Below are 13360 nucleotides of genomic sequence, written 5' to 3'. Positions count from 1 at the left end.
CGCTAAGAATCCACCTGCCAACGCAGGGGACATGGGTTCGAACCCTCCTCCGGGAAGATCCCACATGCTGCAGAACAACTAAGCCCGTGCGCCACAACTACTGAGCCCGCGCGCCTAGAGCCCGTGCTCTGCAACAAGAGAAGCCTGCGCACCGCAAGAGTAGCCCCCCTAGCCGCAACTAGAGGAAGCCCACGCACAGCAACGAGAAGCCTGCGCACCGCAACAAAGAGTAGCCCCCCTAGCTGCAACTAGAGAAAGCCCACGCACAGCAACAAAGACCCAACGCAGCCAAAAAATAAATTAAAAAAAAGAAAACCCAACTTAACGAGCTTAAACAACAAAGGAAATGTATTGGATGATGTAATTTCAAAGTCATATAATTGCAGCTTTCTGAGGTAAGGCAGGCTGTTGATCCTGGTTTCTCTACGACTGTCTAATTCAGATTTCTAGGACTCACATCTCTCCGTTCAGAAGAACAGAGCCTGCTTTCCAACCTCTAATCATTAAACAAAAGGCACAGGCTTCCCAACTGGATGAATTTAGGTCACATGACTGCCCCAGAACCATTCACAGTAGCCAAGAGAATGCCTTGTAGTGACTGGTTTGGAGGTGAAATCCTTCCACATTTTTGCATTTAGGGAGATAGGATTGTGCTGATTGGTCAGGTGGGAGTAGAATCAACCTCCTATGACTCTCATAGCTGCTACACAATGAGTGAGGCTGGCAAAAGTGCCTGCGAGAAGGGATGAAGATCATTGTTTGAATTTATCTATAGTAAAAAATAAGCCAATACAGCTTTTCTTAAAAATACCCTTTTTAGAATACAGAAAAGTTGCAAAAAGACAACAAAGTGGCCCATAATCCTGAGGTTCTGATAACCATCATTGATGCTTTTTTAAACACTACAAGAAAATACAAACATTTGATTCAGAAATGTATAAAATATAGCATAGATCATTACTATAACAATTGACAAAATTTGAACACAGACTATAAGTAATCGCATCGAAGTTCAGTTGTCTTGAATTTGATGATTGTGTTGTGGTTATATAATAGAATTCTTACAAGATACGAGCCGAAATATTTAGGGGTAAAGGGACATGATTTCTCAGACTTGCTCTCAAATGGTTCAAAAAGTAATATGTAAAAGCCATATATATATATATATATATATATATATATATATATATTACATAGAGAAAGAAATAGTAAATGTGGCAGATGTTAACATTTGGCAAATATGGATAAAGATTTGCAGCTCTACTGTATTTGAAATTATTAAAAATAAGAATGGAGAAACAGGCATAATAAACCTTTTGTTACCATATTTGTGCCTTCTATGCAGTCTTTTATGACGCAAGTTAAACAACAACAACATCAACACCACCTAAAAAATGCAGCACATATCTGCCTTACCCCTCCCCTCCTTGATGGCCAGAAACCCCAGCCAAGTTCCTTCTGAGTCCTATCAGGGGAAAAATGCATAGCAATATATTTCTATATCAAGATTTTGAAAGAGAATTATTTTGGGAATCATTTGTGGTACTTGTTTAAGGCAAACATCCAGGGAAACTACCATCCACCGTACAGGCGTAAACCCACTGCTAAGAGCCAACGCTCCAGGCATGGCTGACTGGGAACTGGCCCTTCGCGCTGCATGCCGGGATCTGGAGTCTTTCCTCTCCGAACTGCAAGGCGCTCTGGGATAGCCCGGCCTCTCCCTTATCTCGCGATGCTATCCTCTCTTCTTCGGGGCCCTCTGACCCCCTCCCCAACGTGTTTTTCAAATCCACCAATGGGCGCATAGCGTAAGCTCGAACCAGCCAATCGGAATGCGGGGCCACCGGGAAATTTAAATCGCACCGGCCGGCTGCTCGAGCCACACCGTCCTCTGGCTGACCGTGGTGGACGACTTGAGCGCGGTCGATCCGCAGCCTGTGCGCCCCGCACCGCCTCCTGTGGAAGCTCGAGCCGGCTGTGTAAGTACGAACTGAGGCCGCAGCCCAGCCCGAGCGGCAACGGCTGGCCCGCAAGGCCGCGCTCGGATTGCAGGTGGCGGGAGGGGAGGCCCAGGGTAGGTGCCCGGCCTGGCTTTGGCCTCTCTGGTTGACGAGGCCTCGGGGGCGTAGTTCGTTGACGAGACGGGCGTTGCACGATGCGAGTGGTTGGCTTTAGGGCTCGAGGCCCTGCGAACGGCCGGATCGTCTTTGAGAGAGAATCAGAGTGAGGCCCGAGGAGGAAAGCCTCGGTAGGGGGCCTAGCGGTAGGGCCTCTGGCTCCTCCTCCGCCCGTTCCCGCTGCTGCTTCCCCGAAATGGGGTCGGGGGTGGGGGGGTGGGGCAGGGGAAGGGACTGGAGATGGAGGTGGCAGTTGCAAGTTCTGTCTCTTAACACGTAGGCCCTGGTTTGGCTGTGTCACAGTTTCGTAAAGGAACAGAATGGAATTAAAGATAGCCACTTGTAAGGAGGACTTTTACTTTTGTGCTCTTTTGGAGAATGCTCTTAAGTAGGTGAGTTTGAGTGAAGCACAGCTGATATCAGCCTAATTTAGTGGATTCACTCAGAATTTCTGGAAATGAAAATGTATGCGAGATGCTGAAGATGCAGAACTGCGTCGCAGGTGTTCAGGGTGGGTGGGCAGGAAATTTTATGAAAGACTCCACAATGTAATGATGAATCCGATTTTTAAAAATTTTCAGACTCGGAGAATGTACCTGTTTTGGCCTTTTAAAGACAATAGAGGCTCCAGAGGATCGGAATTTATGGCCCCTAGGACATAGATTTTAACTGTAACCTCATTTCCCCTACTTTGTCTTCAATTAACTACTTATGGATCCAATATAGAGTTTAGAGGCACACTGTCTGATGTGGTAGTCCCCAAACGCATGTGGCTAGCCTGAATTGAGTTATGCTGTAAGCTTAAAGTCCCTGCAAGATCTCGAAGAAAAAAGAATGTAAAATATCTCAGTAATTTTTGGATGTAACGTGTTGAAATGAGAAAATATATGTTGGGTTAAATAAAATATATTATTAAAGTTAATTTCATTTGTTCCTTTTTGCTTTTTTTAAAATGTGGCTACTGGGAAACTTAAATCTATGCAGCCCGCATTGTATTTCTGGTGGACAGTACTGCTCCAGGAAGTATCAGCCCTTCAGAGGGGAGGGGCCAAAGATCAGTTGGCCAAAGCTGTTTAATAGTGCTGAAAAAGGAAGTTCTTCCTCTAATATAGAAATGTAGACTCAATATGTGTTTGATAATTCCATTAATGTTCATCTTATTGCACATCAAAATGATAAAAGGGAAATTTTTTTCTCTCCCTCATCTTACAGCTTTCTCCCTTTGTCTCATAACCATGTCCACCAATGAGAATGCTAATTCACCAGCTGCCCGCCTTAACAGATTCAAGAACAAGGGGAAAGACAGTACAGTGAGTACCTTCTGTTGCTTTCCTATGGTATTTTTTAAACGGGAATATATTTGGAAAGGGGGTCAAAATTTTGAGCGAATTTGAAAAAGTGCCCTCACTTGGCAATAAAAACTGATGTAAAAGGTGAGATGATATGTTGTCTTTTCTCAAGGAAATGAGGCGGCGCCGAATAGAAGTTAACGTGGAGCTCAGGAAAGCTAAGAAGGATGACCAGATGCTGAAAAGGAGAAATGTCAGCTCTTTTCCAGATGATGCTGCTTCTCCACTGCAGGAAAACCGCAACAACCAGGTAAGGATATTTTAGCTTATGAATTACGGTAAACCCAGAAAAATCAATATGGAGCTTTTCTTAGAAATTTAAATTTAAATAACATTCCTAGCTTTGTGGTTTTAACTATCAAATGTGAACATCTGTTTTTGTGTGCTCCCAGTCAGTAATTCTGATGAGTTGTCTTTTTCCTGCCCACCCTCCGTAATCTACTGAAGCTGATTCTAAGGTTGTCTTTAGCTCTGATCTCCCTTCAAGTTTCCCTGCATTTCCAGTTGCGAGCTCATACCTTGACCTGGCCATTTAACTGTTAATTGAAAGTTAATGGTGTCCAGAACCATCTTATTTCTACCTCTTTCTTTCTCTTTCTCTTCCTCCCTTTCTTTCTTCTCTACTTTTTGTACTTGTCACCAGCTTTATTCAGGTCTTTTTCCTCAGTACTGAAATACTTTCAGTAGTCCCCTAATTTTATCTTTCCCTTCATTCTGTGCCACATACTACTTACCTAAAAATTTTCCTAAATTGCTGCTTTAAACATCTTAGAAACTTTATGGTTTTAAATCCTTATTTTTTGAAGGTTTTTTGTAAATTAGACCCATCTTAGATTTTCAAATTTATGTATTTCATCTTTCAAAGGTATTGGGCACTTTCCTACTTTTTTCACGTTATGCTTTGCTTTAGCGCTCCTTATTTTATCAGTTTTTTTTAATTGAATTCTACCTGTGCGCTATTTCTCGAGTTTTATACTCAAATCCCATCTTCTCCTTATAGCACTCTTTGGTTAGCCTAACAGGAAAAATGCTCCCTTCTCAGAATTCCTGTAGCACGCCATTCTGCACCAAAAAAGGAGAGTAAATTCTGTATAACACTATATATATATATAACACTACATATATGTATATATATAGTGTTATACATATAGCCTCTTTTTTTTTTTTTTTTTTTTTTTTTCCTTGCGGTACGCGGGCCTCTCACTGTTGTGGCCTCTCCCGTTGTGGAGCACAGGCTCCGGACACGCAGGCTCAGCGGCCACGGCTCACGGGCCCAGCCGCTCCGCGGCATGTGGGATCTTCCCGGACCAGGGCATGAACCCGTGTCCCCTGCATCGGCGGGCGGACTCTCAACCACTGCGCCACCAGGGAAGCCCATAGCCATTTATTATATGGTTGTTTACTTGTCACATTTTCCTTGTTAAGTTGTAAGCCTATAGGGAGAAAGGGGCACTGTCTTTTTGAGCTAACTGTAGCATTGGTTCTCAAAGCAATGCTACAGTTAACTCAAACCTATGATCACAACCTATACATTTATATTTGCAACACTACTGTGGAAATGAATAGATAACAAACTTAGATATGAAAAATCCCAGCATATCTAAATACAAGTGATTTAGACTAAGATAGGAATAACCTTCGCAGTGCTCTAATTCATTTTTTTAAAGTTGTTCACAGCTACTTTACCTAGTGACTAAATGCTGGGATACTCCATTACTTGAGACTTTGTTTAATCATGACACCAAGTTTGAGAATTGTCTACGTATTAAAAATGAATATTTCATTAACAGGCAAATTTTAATGTAGGGCTAAACTCTTAGTAACTGATTATAAATTTAGGAATGTCTTCACGTTGGGGTTTTATTGTTTGTATTTAATCCTTTTTTAAAAATAAATTTATTTTATTTTATTTACTTTATTTTTGGCTGCGTTGGGTCTTCGTTGCTGCACACGGGCTTTTCTGTGGTTGCAGTGAACAGGGGCTACTCTTCATTAGCGGTGCTCAGGCTTTTCACTGCAGTGGCTTCTCTTGTTGTGGAGCACGGCCTCTAGGCACGTGGGCTTTCAGTAGTTGTGGCACACAGGCTCAGTAGTTTGTGGCTCACGGGCTCTAGAGCACAGGCTCAGTAGTTGTGGCGCACAGGCTTAGTTGCTTCGCGACATGTGGGATCTTCCTGGACCAGGGCTTGAACCCACGTCTCCTGCATTGGCAGGCGGATTCTTAACTACTACGCCACCAGGGAAACACTGTATTTAATCTTAAAAATGATAATTTGCAAAATTAATTCCACTTTTCTTGTAGGGCACTGTAAATTGGTCTGTTGATGACATTGTCAAAGGCATAAATAGCAACAATTTGGAAAGCCAGCTCCAAGCTACTCAAGCTGCTAGGTAAGCCTTGTCTGTTATAGCATGGGTAACCTAAGAAATCAGCCTTTTTACCTTTTTTGGTGGGAAAGTGATGAGCAGGTGGTGTGTGTAAAGTAAAGGTTAAGCCAGGCCTAGGCGTATTTTCATTAGAATCTTCCCTTAGGAGGATGTAAAATTTTCTGTAATTGCCTAAATTCCATCTACCTCCAGTGATAATCACTGTTAACCTTTTGGTGTACTTTTTAACAAAATTACAAAGTTTTTGTCAGAGTGGCATTTCAAGTCAGTGTCAGGGAAAGGAGGAATTATTCAGGAAGTGGGATTAGCTATCCCTAATAGCTAATGGGATGGAGGTGCTATCCCATTTATTTAGAGTGGTCCATCCATTTAGGAAATAAATATATGTAGACTCTTATCTCCCACCATACGCAAATATATGTGATATCCATAATAGAAAGGATTAATAATTTCTGTAGCTTGACAGTGTGGGGAAAAGCAAATCCAGTTGACAAATGATCATGGAAAAGATGTTTAGCTTCACTAGTGGTCAGAGAAATTCAAATTAAATTAACAATGAGAGTGCAGTGCTATCAGATTGTCAAAGTTTTTAAAAAGTGATAAGATCTAAAGTAGATTTCTGCAGAGATGCAGAGAGAAGGTTCTACATTATTGGTAATATCTCAGTTTTGGAAAAAAAGTAGTTTACGACGCAACTTATGGTAGCACCATGCAGCCAGTCTGCTCAGCTCCTCTTAAATTCCAGGATGTCTCAGCATTTAGTGCTTTACTGTAAAAGGTTTTTTAAAGTTCTAAACTCTTGAGTTGCGCTTTAAATTTTTTTTCTATATGAATGTGTTTTGATAATCACCTTTAATTTTTGTTTCTCTTTTTGCTTACCCTTAGGAAGCTGCTTTCCAGGGAAAAACAGCCCCCTATAGACAGCATAATCCGGGCTGGTTTGATTCCAAAATTTGTGTCCTTCTTGGGCAGACCTGATTGTAGTCCCATTCAGTTTGAATCTGCTTGGGCCCTCACTAACATTGCTTCCGGGACATCAGAACAGACCAAGGCTGTGGTAGATGGAGGTGCTATCCCAGCATTCATTTCTCTGTTGGCATCTCCCCACACTCACATCAGTGAACAAGCTGTGTGGGCTCTAGGAAACATTGCAGGTACTTGGATTTAAAATTCTTTTGACTGAGTGTCTTCAGTCATACTGAGGTTGGTAGAAGTGCGTTGTCATAAGTAATAGTGACGTCTGTGTTGGGTTTTGAACTTACTTGCTTCCAGTGCATATAAGGGGTGGAAGTGGCATGTAATATAAGGAATTTCTGAGAGTGTTTTCTTTGTGTCAAGACACTGGTGCACTCAGTCACTGAAATTGATGGTGCTAGACAAGTAGTTACGGTTAACTTTGCCCTTGTTTTTTTTTTTTTTAAAGGTGATGGCTCGGTTTTCCGAGACTTGGTTATCAAGTATGGTGCAGTTGACCCGCTGTTGGCACTTTTGGCAGTTCCTGATTTGTCATCTTTAGCGGTAAGTTACTTAACATACATCAAGTTATTCATTGATTCTAATTTTCCCACCTTCTCAAAAAACAGAGTACTTCATTGCATTTTTCTTTTCCCCTAGTGTGGTTACTTACGTAATCTTACCTGGACACTTTCAAATCTTTGTCGCAACAAGAATCCTGCACCCCCCTTAGATGCTGTTGAGCAAATTCTTCCTACTTTAGTTCGTCTCCTGCATCACGATGATCCAGAAGTTTTAGCTGATACCTGCTGGGCTATTTCCTACCTTACCGATGGTCCAAATGAACGGATTGAAATGGTTGTGAAAACTGGGGTTGTACCCCAACTTGTGAAGCTTTTAGGAGCTACTGAATTGCCAATAGTGGTAAGTTAACTTTCAGGTGAGAATATAAAGTATAAGGAGCGTAATCAATTGGTACTAATATTGACATCTTGTCTATTTTAGGCTATATAATGAGCCTCTTACTTGTCAAAACTTTTAGGGTATAGAGATTTTGAGCAGTGCTGGAAGAGATAAAAGATAACCGCCAGCGTCAACATTTTTTTCCTTTTCAGACTCCCGCGCTAAGAGCCATAGGGAATATTGTCACTGGGACAGATGAACAGACTCAGGTTGTAATAGATGCAGGAGCACTTGCCATCTTTCCCAGCCTCCTAGCAAACTCCAAAACTAATATTCAGAAGGAAGCTACGTGGACAATGTCAAACATCACGGCTGGCCGCCAGGACCAGATACAGCAAGTTGTAAATCATGGATTAGTCCCACTCCTTGTTGGCGTTCTCTCTAAGGTAATGAAGTCTTAGGACTTAATAAGGGATTGTTAGTGTTTATGGACAGGCACTTGGTAGATTCTTAATGTACTAATGTTAAGTTCTACTTAACTGCCTTTGCTAAATAATAGTCATTTCTTTTACTTAAACTTGGATAGAACCAGTTGGTAGTTTTAGTCACCGTTTTTCTATAACAGTACTTTTGGAATCTTATTTTTATGACCATTCTGAAATAAACCTGTTTCCTTATGTTAATTAGGCCGACTTTAAGACACAAAAGGAAGCTGTATGGGCTGTGACCAACTACACAAGCGGCGGAACAGTTGAGCAGATTGTATACCTTGTTCATTGTGGCATAATAGAACCGTTGATGAACCTCCTGACTACGAAAGACACTAAAATTATTCTGGTTATTCTGGATGCCATCTCAAATATCTTTCAGGTAAGCCTTAAGAAGGTGGCATGTGTTTGAATTTGGACTTGATAATTGGTTTGCTATGTAGGTGACGGGGGTGGGGGCAGCTGACCTTACTCAGGGGGCCACAGAATCAGAGAGACATTTATGGGGGCCACACTTTTTTTTTTTTTTTAGTTTCTGCTTTATAACAAAGTGAGGAGCCACACTCTTGATAAAAGGTGTGACAACGGATTGTAAGAGAGATAAAGGAGATGACAGGTGAATGATGTCACCTGAATTGAGGTCAGGTACATATGTGGACACTATTCATACCTATTTATTTTGTCAAGAATTTTTAATTCCCCAGTTTCATACTGAATTTTGGTGAAATTAAATTTGAATGACCTAGTTAATTATATTTTTCTTCTGGTTCCATTCCTAATTGATCCAAGCATGCTAGCACATGGCACTTGTCATAGTGTTTGGTAGTAGGTAGGTCTTACTCAACAACTTTAAACTTCAGATTATGGAAATTTGTACATATCAAAGTTGAGTTTAGAATAATGATCCCTAGTGTATCCATCACCTAGCATAAATAATTGTCAACATTTGGCCTCTTTTTCTACTCACCTTACCTAAAATTTTGGGTTTTAAAATTTTATTTATTTATTTATTTTTGGCTGCATGGGGTCTTCGTTGCTGCGCGCAGGCTTTCTCTAGTTGCGGCGAGTGGGGGCTACTCTTCTTTGCGGTGCGCGGGCTTCTCGTTGCGGTGGCTTTTTTTGTTGTGGGGCACGGGCTCTAGGCACGTGGGCTTCAGTAGTTGTGGCATGTGAGCTTCAGTAGTTGTGGCTCACGGGCTCTAGAGCGTAGGCTCAGTAGTTGTGGCGCACGGGCTTAGCTGCTCCACAGCATGCGGGATCTTCCCAGAGCAGGACTTAAACCCGTGTCCCCTGCATTGGGAGGCGGATTCTTAACCACTGCGCCACCAGGGAAGCCCTAAAATTTTATTTTGAAGCAAGTAAGTAATTTCATTTGTAAAAATTGATGTTTCTCCTAAAAGTTGAGAACTTTAAAACATATTTAGCCACAATATCATTCTTACACCTAATAGGTTCTTGATATCATCAAATAATCTAGTCCAGGGAATTTGTTTTTACATACTGTAGGCCCTCTTTACTCTTGGACAGTGGTTCTCTTTCTTGACTACATACATCTTGGGATTATCTGGGGGTGCTTTTACACTAGTAATTTCCTATTCCCATCACAGACCAATTGAACCTGGATATACCGTCATTTTTATTTATTTATTTATTTATTTATTTATTTTATTTTGCGGTATGCGGGCCTCTCACTGTTGTGGCCTCTCCCGTTGCGGAGCACAGGCTCCAGACGCGCAGGCTCAGCGACCATGGCTCACAGGCCCAGCCGCTCCGCGGCATGTGGGATCTTCCCGGACCGGGGCACGAACCCGTGTCCCCTGCATCGGCAGGTGGACTCTCAACCACTGTGCCACCAGGGGAGCCCCTATGCCGTCATTTTTAAAGTTGCCATGGTGATTTTGATCCACAGAAAAGGTTGAGAACTATACTAAGATCTTTGTGGCTGAAGGCTACAGAAGTAGTTGCTAAGAGCAAGTACAGGTCTGATTCCCTTGAATTTTTAAAAAATGTTAAATGTAGATAAAAATGTAGAGAGGGCTTCCCTGGTGGCGCAGTGGTTGAGAGTCCGCCTGCGGATGCAGGGGACACGGGTTTGTGCCCCGGTCCGGGAAGATCCCACATGCCGCGGAGCGGCTGGGCCTGTGAGCCATGGCCTTTGAACCTGCGTGTCCGGAGCCTGTGCTCCGCAACGGGAGAGGCCACAACAGTGAGAGGCCCGTGTACTGCAAAAAAAAAAAAAAAAAAAATGTAGATAGTTTTATCTCATAGGATTATGGAAGGAACTGTTGTGTTTATTTCTGTCTGATATATATTGATAGTCAACGTAGACATTGTTTTCTTCATTAAAACAGAACATTCAAAGTTTAAGCTACTAAACTTGGAAATTTTTTTTAGGCTGCTGAGAAACTAGGTGAAACTGAGAAACTTAGTATAATGATTGAAGAATGTGGAGGTTTGGACAAAATTGAAGCTCTACAAAACCATGAAAATGAGTCTGTGTACAAAGCTTCATTAAACTTGATTGAGAAGTATTTCTCTGTGGAGGTGAGTAACCTGGTAATGTTAATAAGCACTGGGAAAATACACACTTAGGATTAAGCCCGTAAGATTTTTTTTTCCTCATACTTTTTTAATGAGCCCTGATAAATACAGTAAAATATTAGTGTAGTAGGAGATGACATACATATTTACTCCTCTAATGTTTGGCTTGATGATAATACCATCTTTGTAACTTGAGATATTAAAAAGTCACCAATTTACTTTCGAATGAAAAGCCTCACGAATCTTAGAATATCTTTTTGTTGTTGTTGTTTAATTTATTTGGTTGTGCTGGGTCTTAGTTGCGGCATGCTTGTGGGCTCTAGTTCCCTGACCAGGGATCGAACCCGGGCCCCCTGCAGTGGTATCACAGAGTCTTAACCACTGCGCCACCAGGGAAGTCCCATGAATCTTGGAATATCTTGAGACTAAGTTTGTGTAGGAGTTGGAGAAGTAGGCCGACCCCACAGCCATCCTCTGGCCTAATCGGTTTTGCTCTTGCCTACTGAAAAGTGACAGGTTAAAAAAATCTCTATTTTTCTGTTAATTGTAGAAGCTTTCTTTAAAAATTTTTTTCTCTTAATATTATAATTTTTTATTGAAGTATTGTTGATTTACAATGTTGTGTTAATTACTGCTGTATAGCAAAGTGATTCAGTTATACATATATATATTCTTTTTTGTATATGTTCTTTTCCACTATGGTTTATCATAGGATATTGACTATAGTTCTCTGTGCTGTACAGTAAGAACTTGTTGTTTATCCATTCTATGTATAATAGCTTACACTTAACGCCAGTCTCTCACTCCATCCTTCCCCCATCCCCCTCCCCCTTGGCAACCACCAGTCTGTTCTTGATGTCTGTGATTCTGTTTCACAGATAGGTTAATTTGTGTCATAGTTTAGATTCCACATGTAAGTAATATCGTACGGTATTTGTCTTTCTGACTTATTTCACTTAGTATGATAATCTCTAGTTGTATCCATGTTGTAGTAGCATTTCTTAACCCATTCAGAACCTTCCCCTCTCAGGCAAGTTTCAGTAGCCCTCCCTCCACTATTTGAGATATTGAAGTGTGTTTCAGGATTAAAGGTGAAATACACAAATGAAGACTTTAAGACTGAATACCTTATAGGCATTATGCTAAGTGAAATGAGTCAGACAGAGGAAGACAAATACCATGAGATCTCTCTTATATTTGGAATGTTAAAAAACACACACACAAGCTCATAGATATGGAGAACAGATTGGTGGTTGCCAGAGGTGGGAGAAATGTGTAAACTTTTTTTTGTTTTTGTTTTTAGCCTAAATAAATTGAGATAAAAGAAGAAAAAAGAGTAAATATGGACTTCTAGGCAGCTACCTCTTAGAAATGTGCCATATTTATGGGATTATATTGTTTGTTTTTAAATACTTCCAGGAAGAGGAAGATCAAAATGTTGTGCCAGAAACTACCTCTGAAGGGTATACATTCCAAGTTCAGGATGGCACTGCTGGGACCTTCAACTTTTAGATTGTACATCTGAGGTATAAAGTTGTTTGTTGTGTACTGTTTGGTAGAAGTTTGTCTTACTGTTCCTCTACTAAGAACTCTTTACACGTGGTTTGTTATTGTAGCACTTTTTACAAAGAAACTATACTTGAACAGTTCCAAACTGTACATACTGTATGAAGCTTCTCCTCTCAGTGGGTTTATTATTTCTATGTGGAATTTCATATCTTGCAGTGTCCTGTAAATAAAGATTCAATTCCACCCTTTTCTTTACTTCACCATGCCGACGTGTTACTTCCTGATTTAGAGCTCTTAAAGGCTGCAAATGAAGGGGAGCTGAACTGAACGGATGTGACTCTAACCAGGGGTGTAGTTTTGGTTGCAGACATCATTTAATGTAAGGTTTGTTATGTCATCAAGGATACAAGATTGGTGACTTCCTGCCCACTTCTGAATTCTGGCTTTGCTCCAGGCTGCTTGCCCTCTTGGTTGGTGAAAATGGCCATTGGCACTTCCAGTCTTCACATCCATTTCACACCAGTCAGAAAAATTTTTTTCACAAGTTTTCACCAAAGAACAAATAAAATTTCGCAGAAGCCCTCAGCCAATGTCTTCTCAAGGCTTACTGGCCAGGGAGGTGGGATAAAAATCTTAAATTTAATCATAAATTTCTCCTGGAGCTACAAGTGGAATTCATTCCTCTGAACTTCAAGGCTGAAAGTGGTTTCAAGGCTGCACCTTGGCATCAACAACTGGGAAAGTTTAATTGGTAAGGAGTGGGGTTGAAATAGTGTACTTAAGTTTTTAATTTAATCCCCAGGTGCTCCATCTGTGCAGCCTGGGTTGTGAAAGCCACTACTTGAAGGAGTTTCTATGCTGTTAGCAGAAAAGGAAGGGGTTGGGGGGTGGAGTGTTAGCTACAGTATCCCAGAAGTCTCAGGAAAACGAAATGTACAACTGTTAGTTTCTGCCTTTTTTTTTTGAATTAGTTTATTTATGGCTGCTTTTTTGACTGGTGGAAAAGTGATGAGCAAAGCCTTCACTGCCTTTTTCCACCACAGAAGGTAAAAGCTGGGACTTCCCTGGTGGCTCAGTGGTTAAGAATCTGCCTGCCAATGCAGGGGACATG

General features: G+C 41.3%; 1 protein-coding gene across 1 annotated transcript; it reads left to right on the top strand.

Annotated features, from left to right (window-relative positions):
• Window positions 1-1853: 1853 nt before the first annotated feature.
• Window positions 1854-12509, top strand: KPNA2 (karyopherin subunit alpha 2). The gene is made up of 11 exons (XM_082602714.1): window positions 1854-1979; window positions 3330-3427; window positions 3579-3716; window positions 5769-5857; window positions 6740-7008; window positions 7278-7372; window positions 7469-7732; window positions 7924-8157; window positions 8399-8581; window positions 10594-10743; window positions 12160-12509. The coding sequence occupies exons 2-11, from the start codon at window positions 3353-3355 to the stop codon at window positions 12250-12252; spliced, it is 1590 nt and encodes a 529-aa protein (XP_082458840.1). The 5' UTR covers window positions 1854-1979; window positions 3330-3352; the 3' UTR covers window positions 12253-12509.
• The last annotated feature ends 851 nt before the right edge of the window (window positions 12510-13360 follow it).

Source organism: Mesoplodon mirus (genome assembly GCF_964341445.2).
Source record: "Mesoplodon mirus genome assembly, chromosome: 18".
Classification (NCBI taxonomy): Eukaryota; Metazoa; Chordata; class Mammalia; order Artiodactyla; family Ziphiidae; genus Mesoplodon; species Mesoplodon mirus.
The sequence above is the reverse complement of the archived record's forward strand: the minus strand, read 5'-3'. Positions and strand labels throughout refer to the sequence as shown.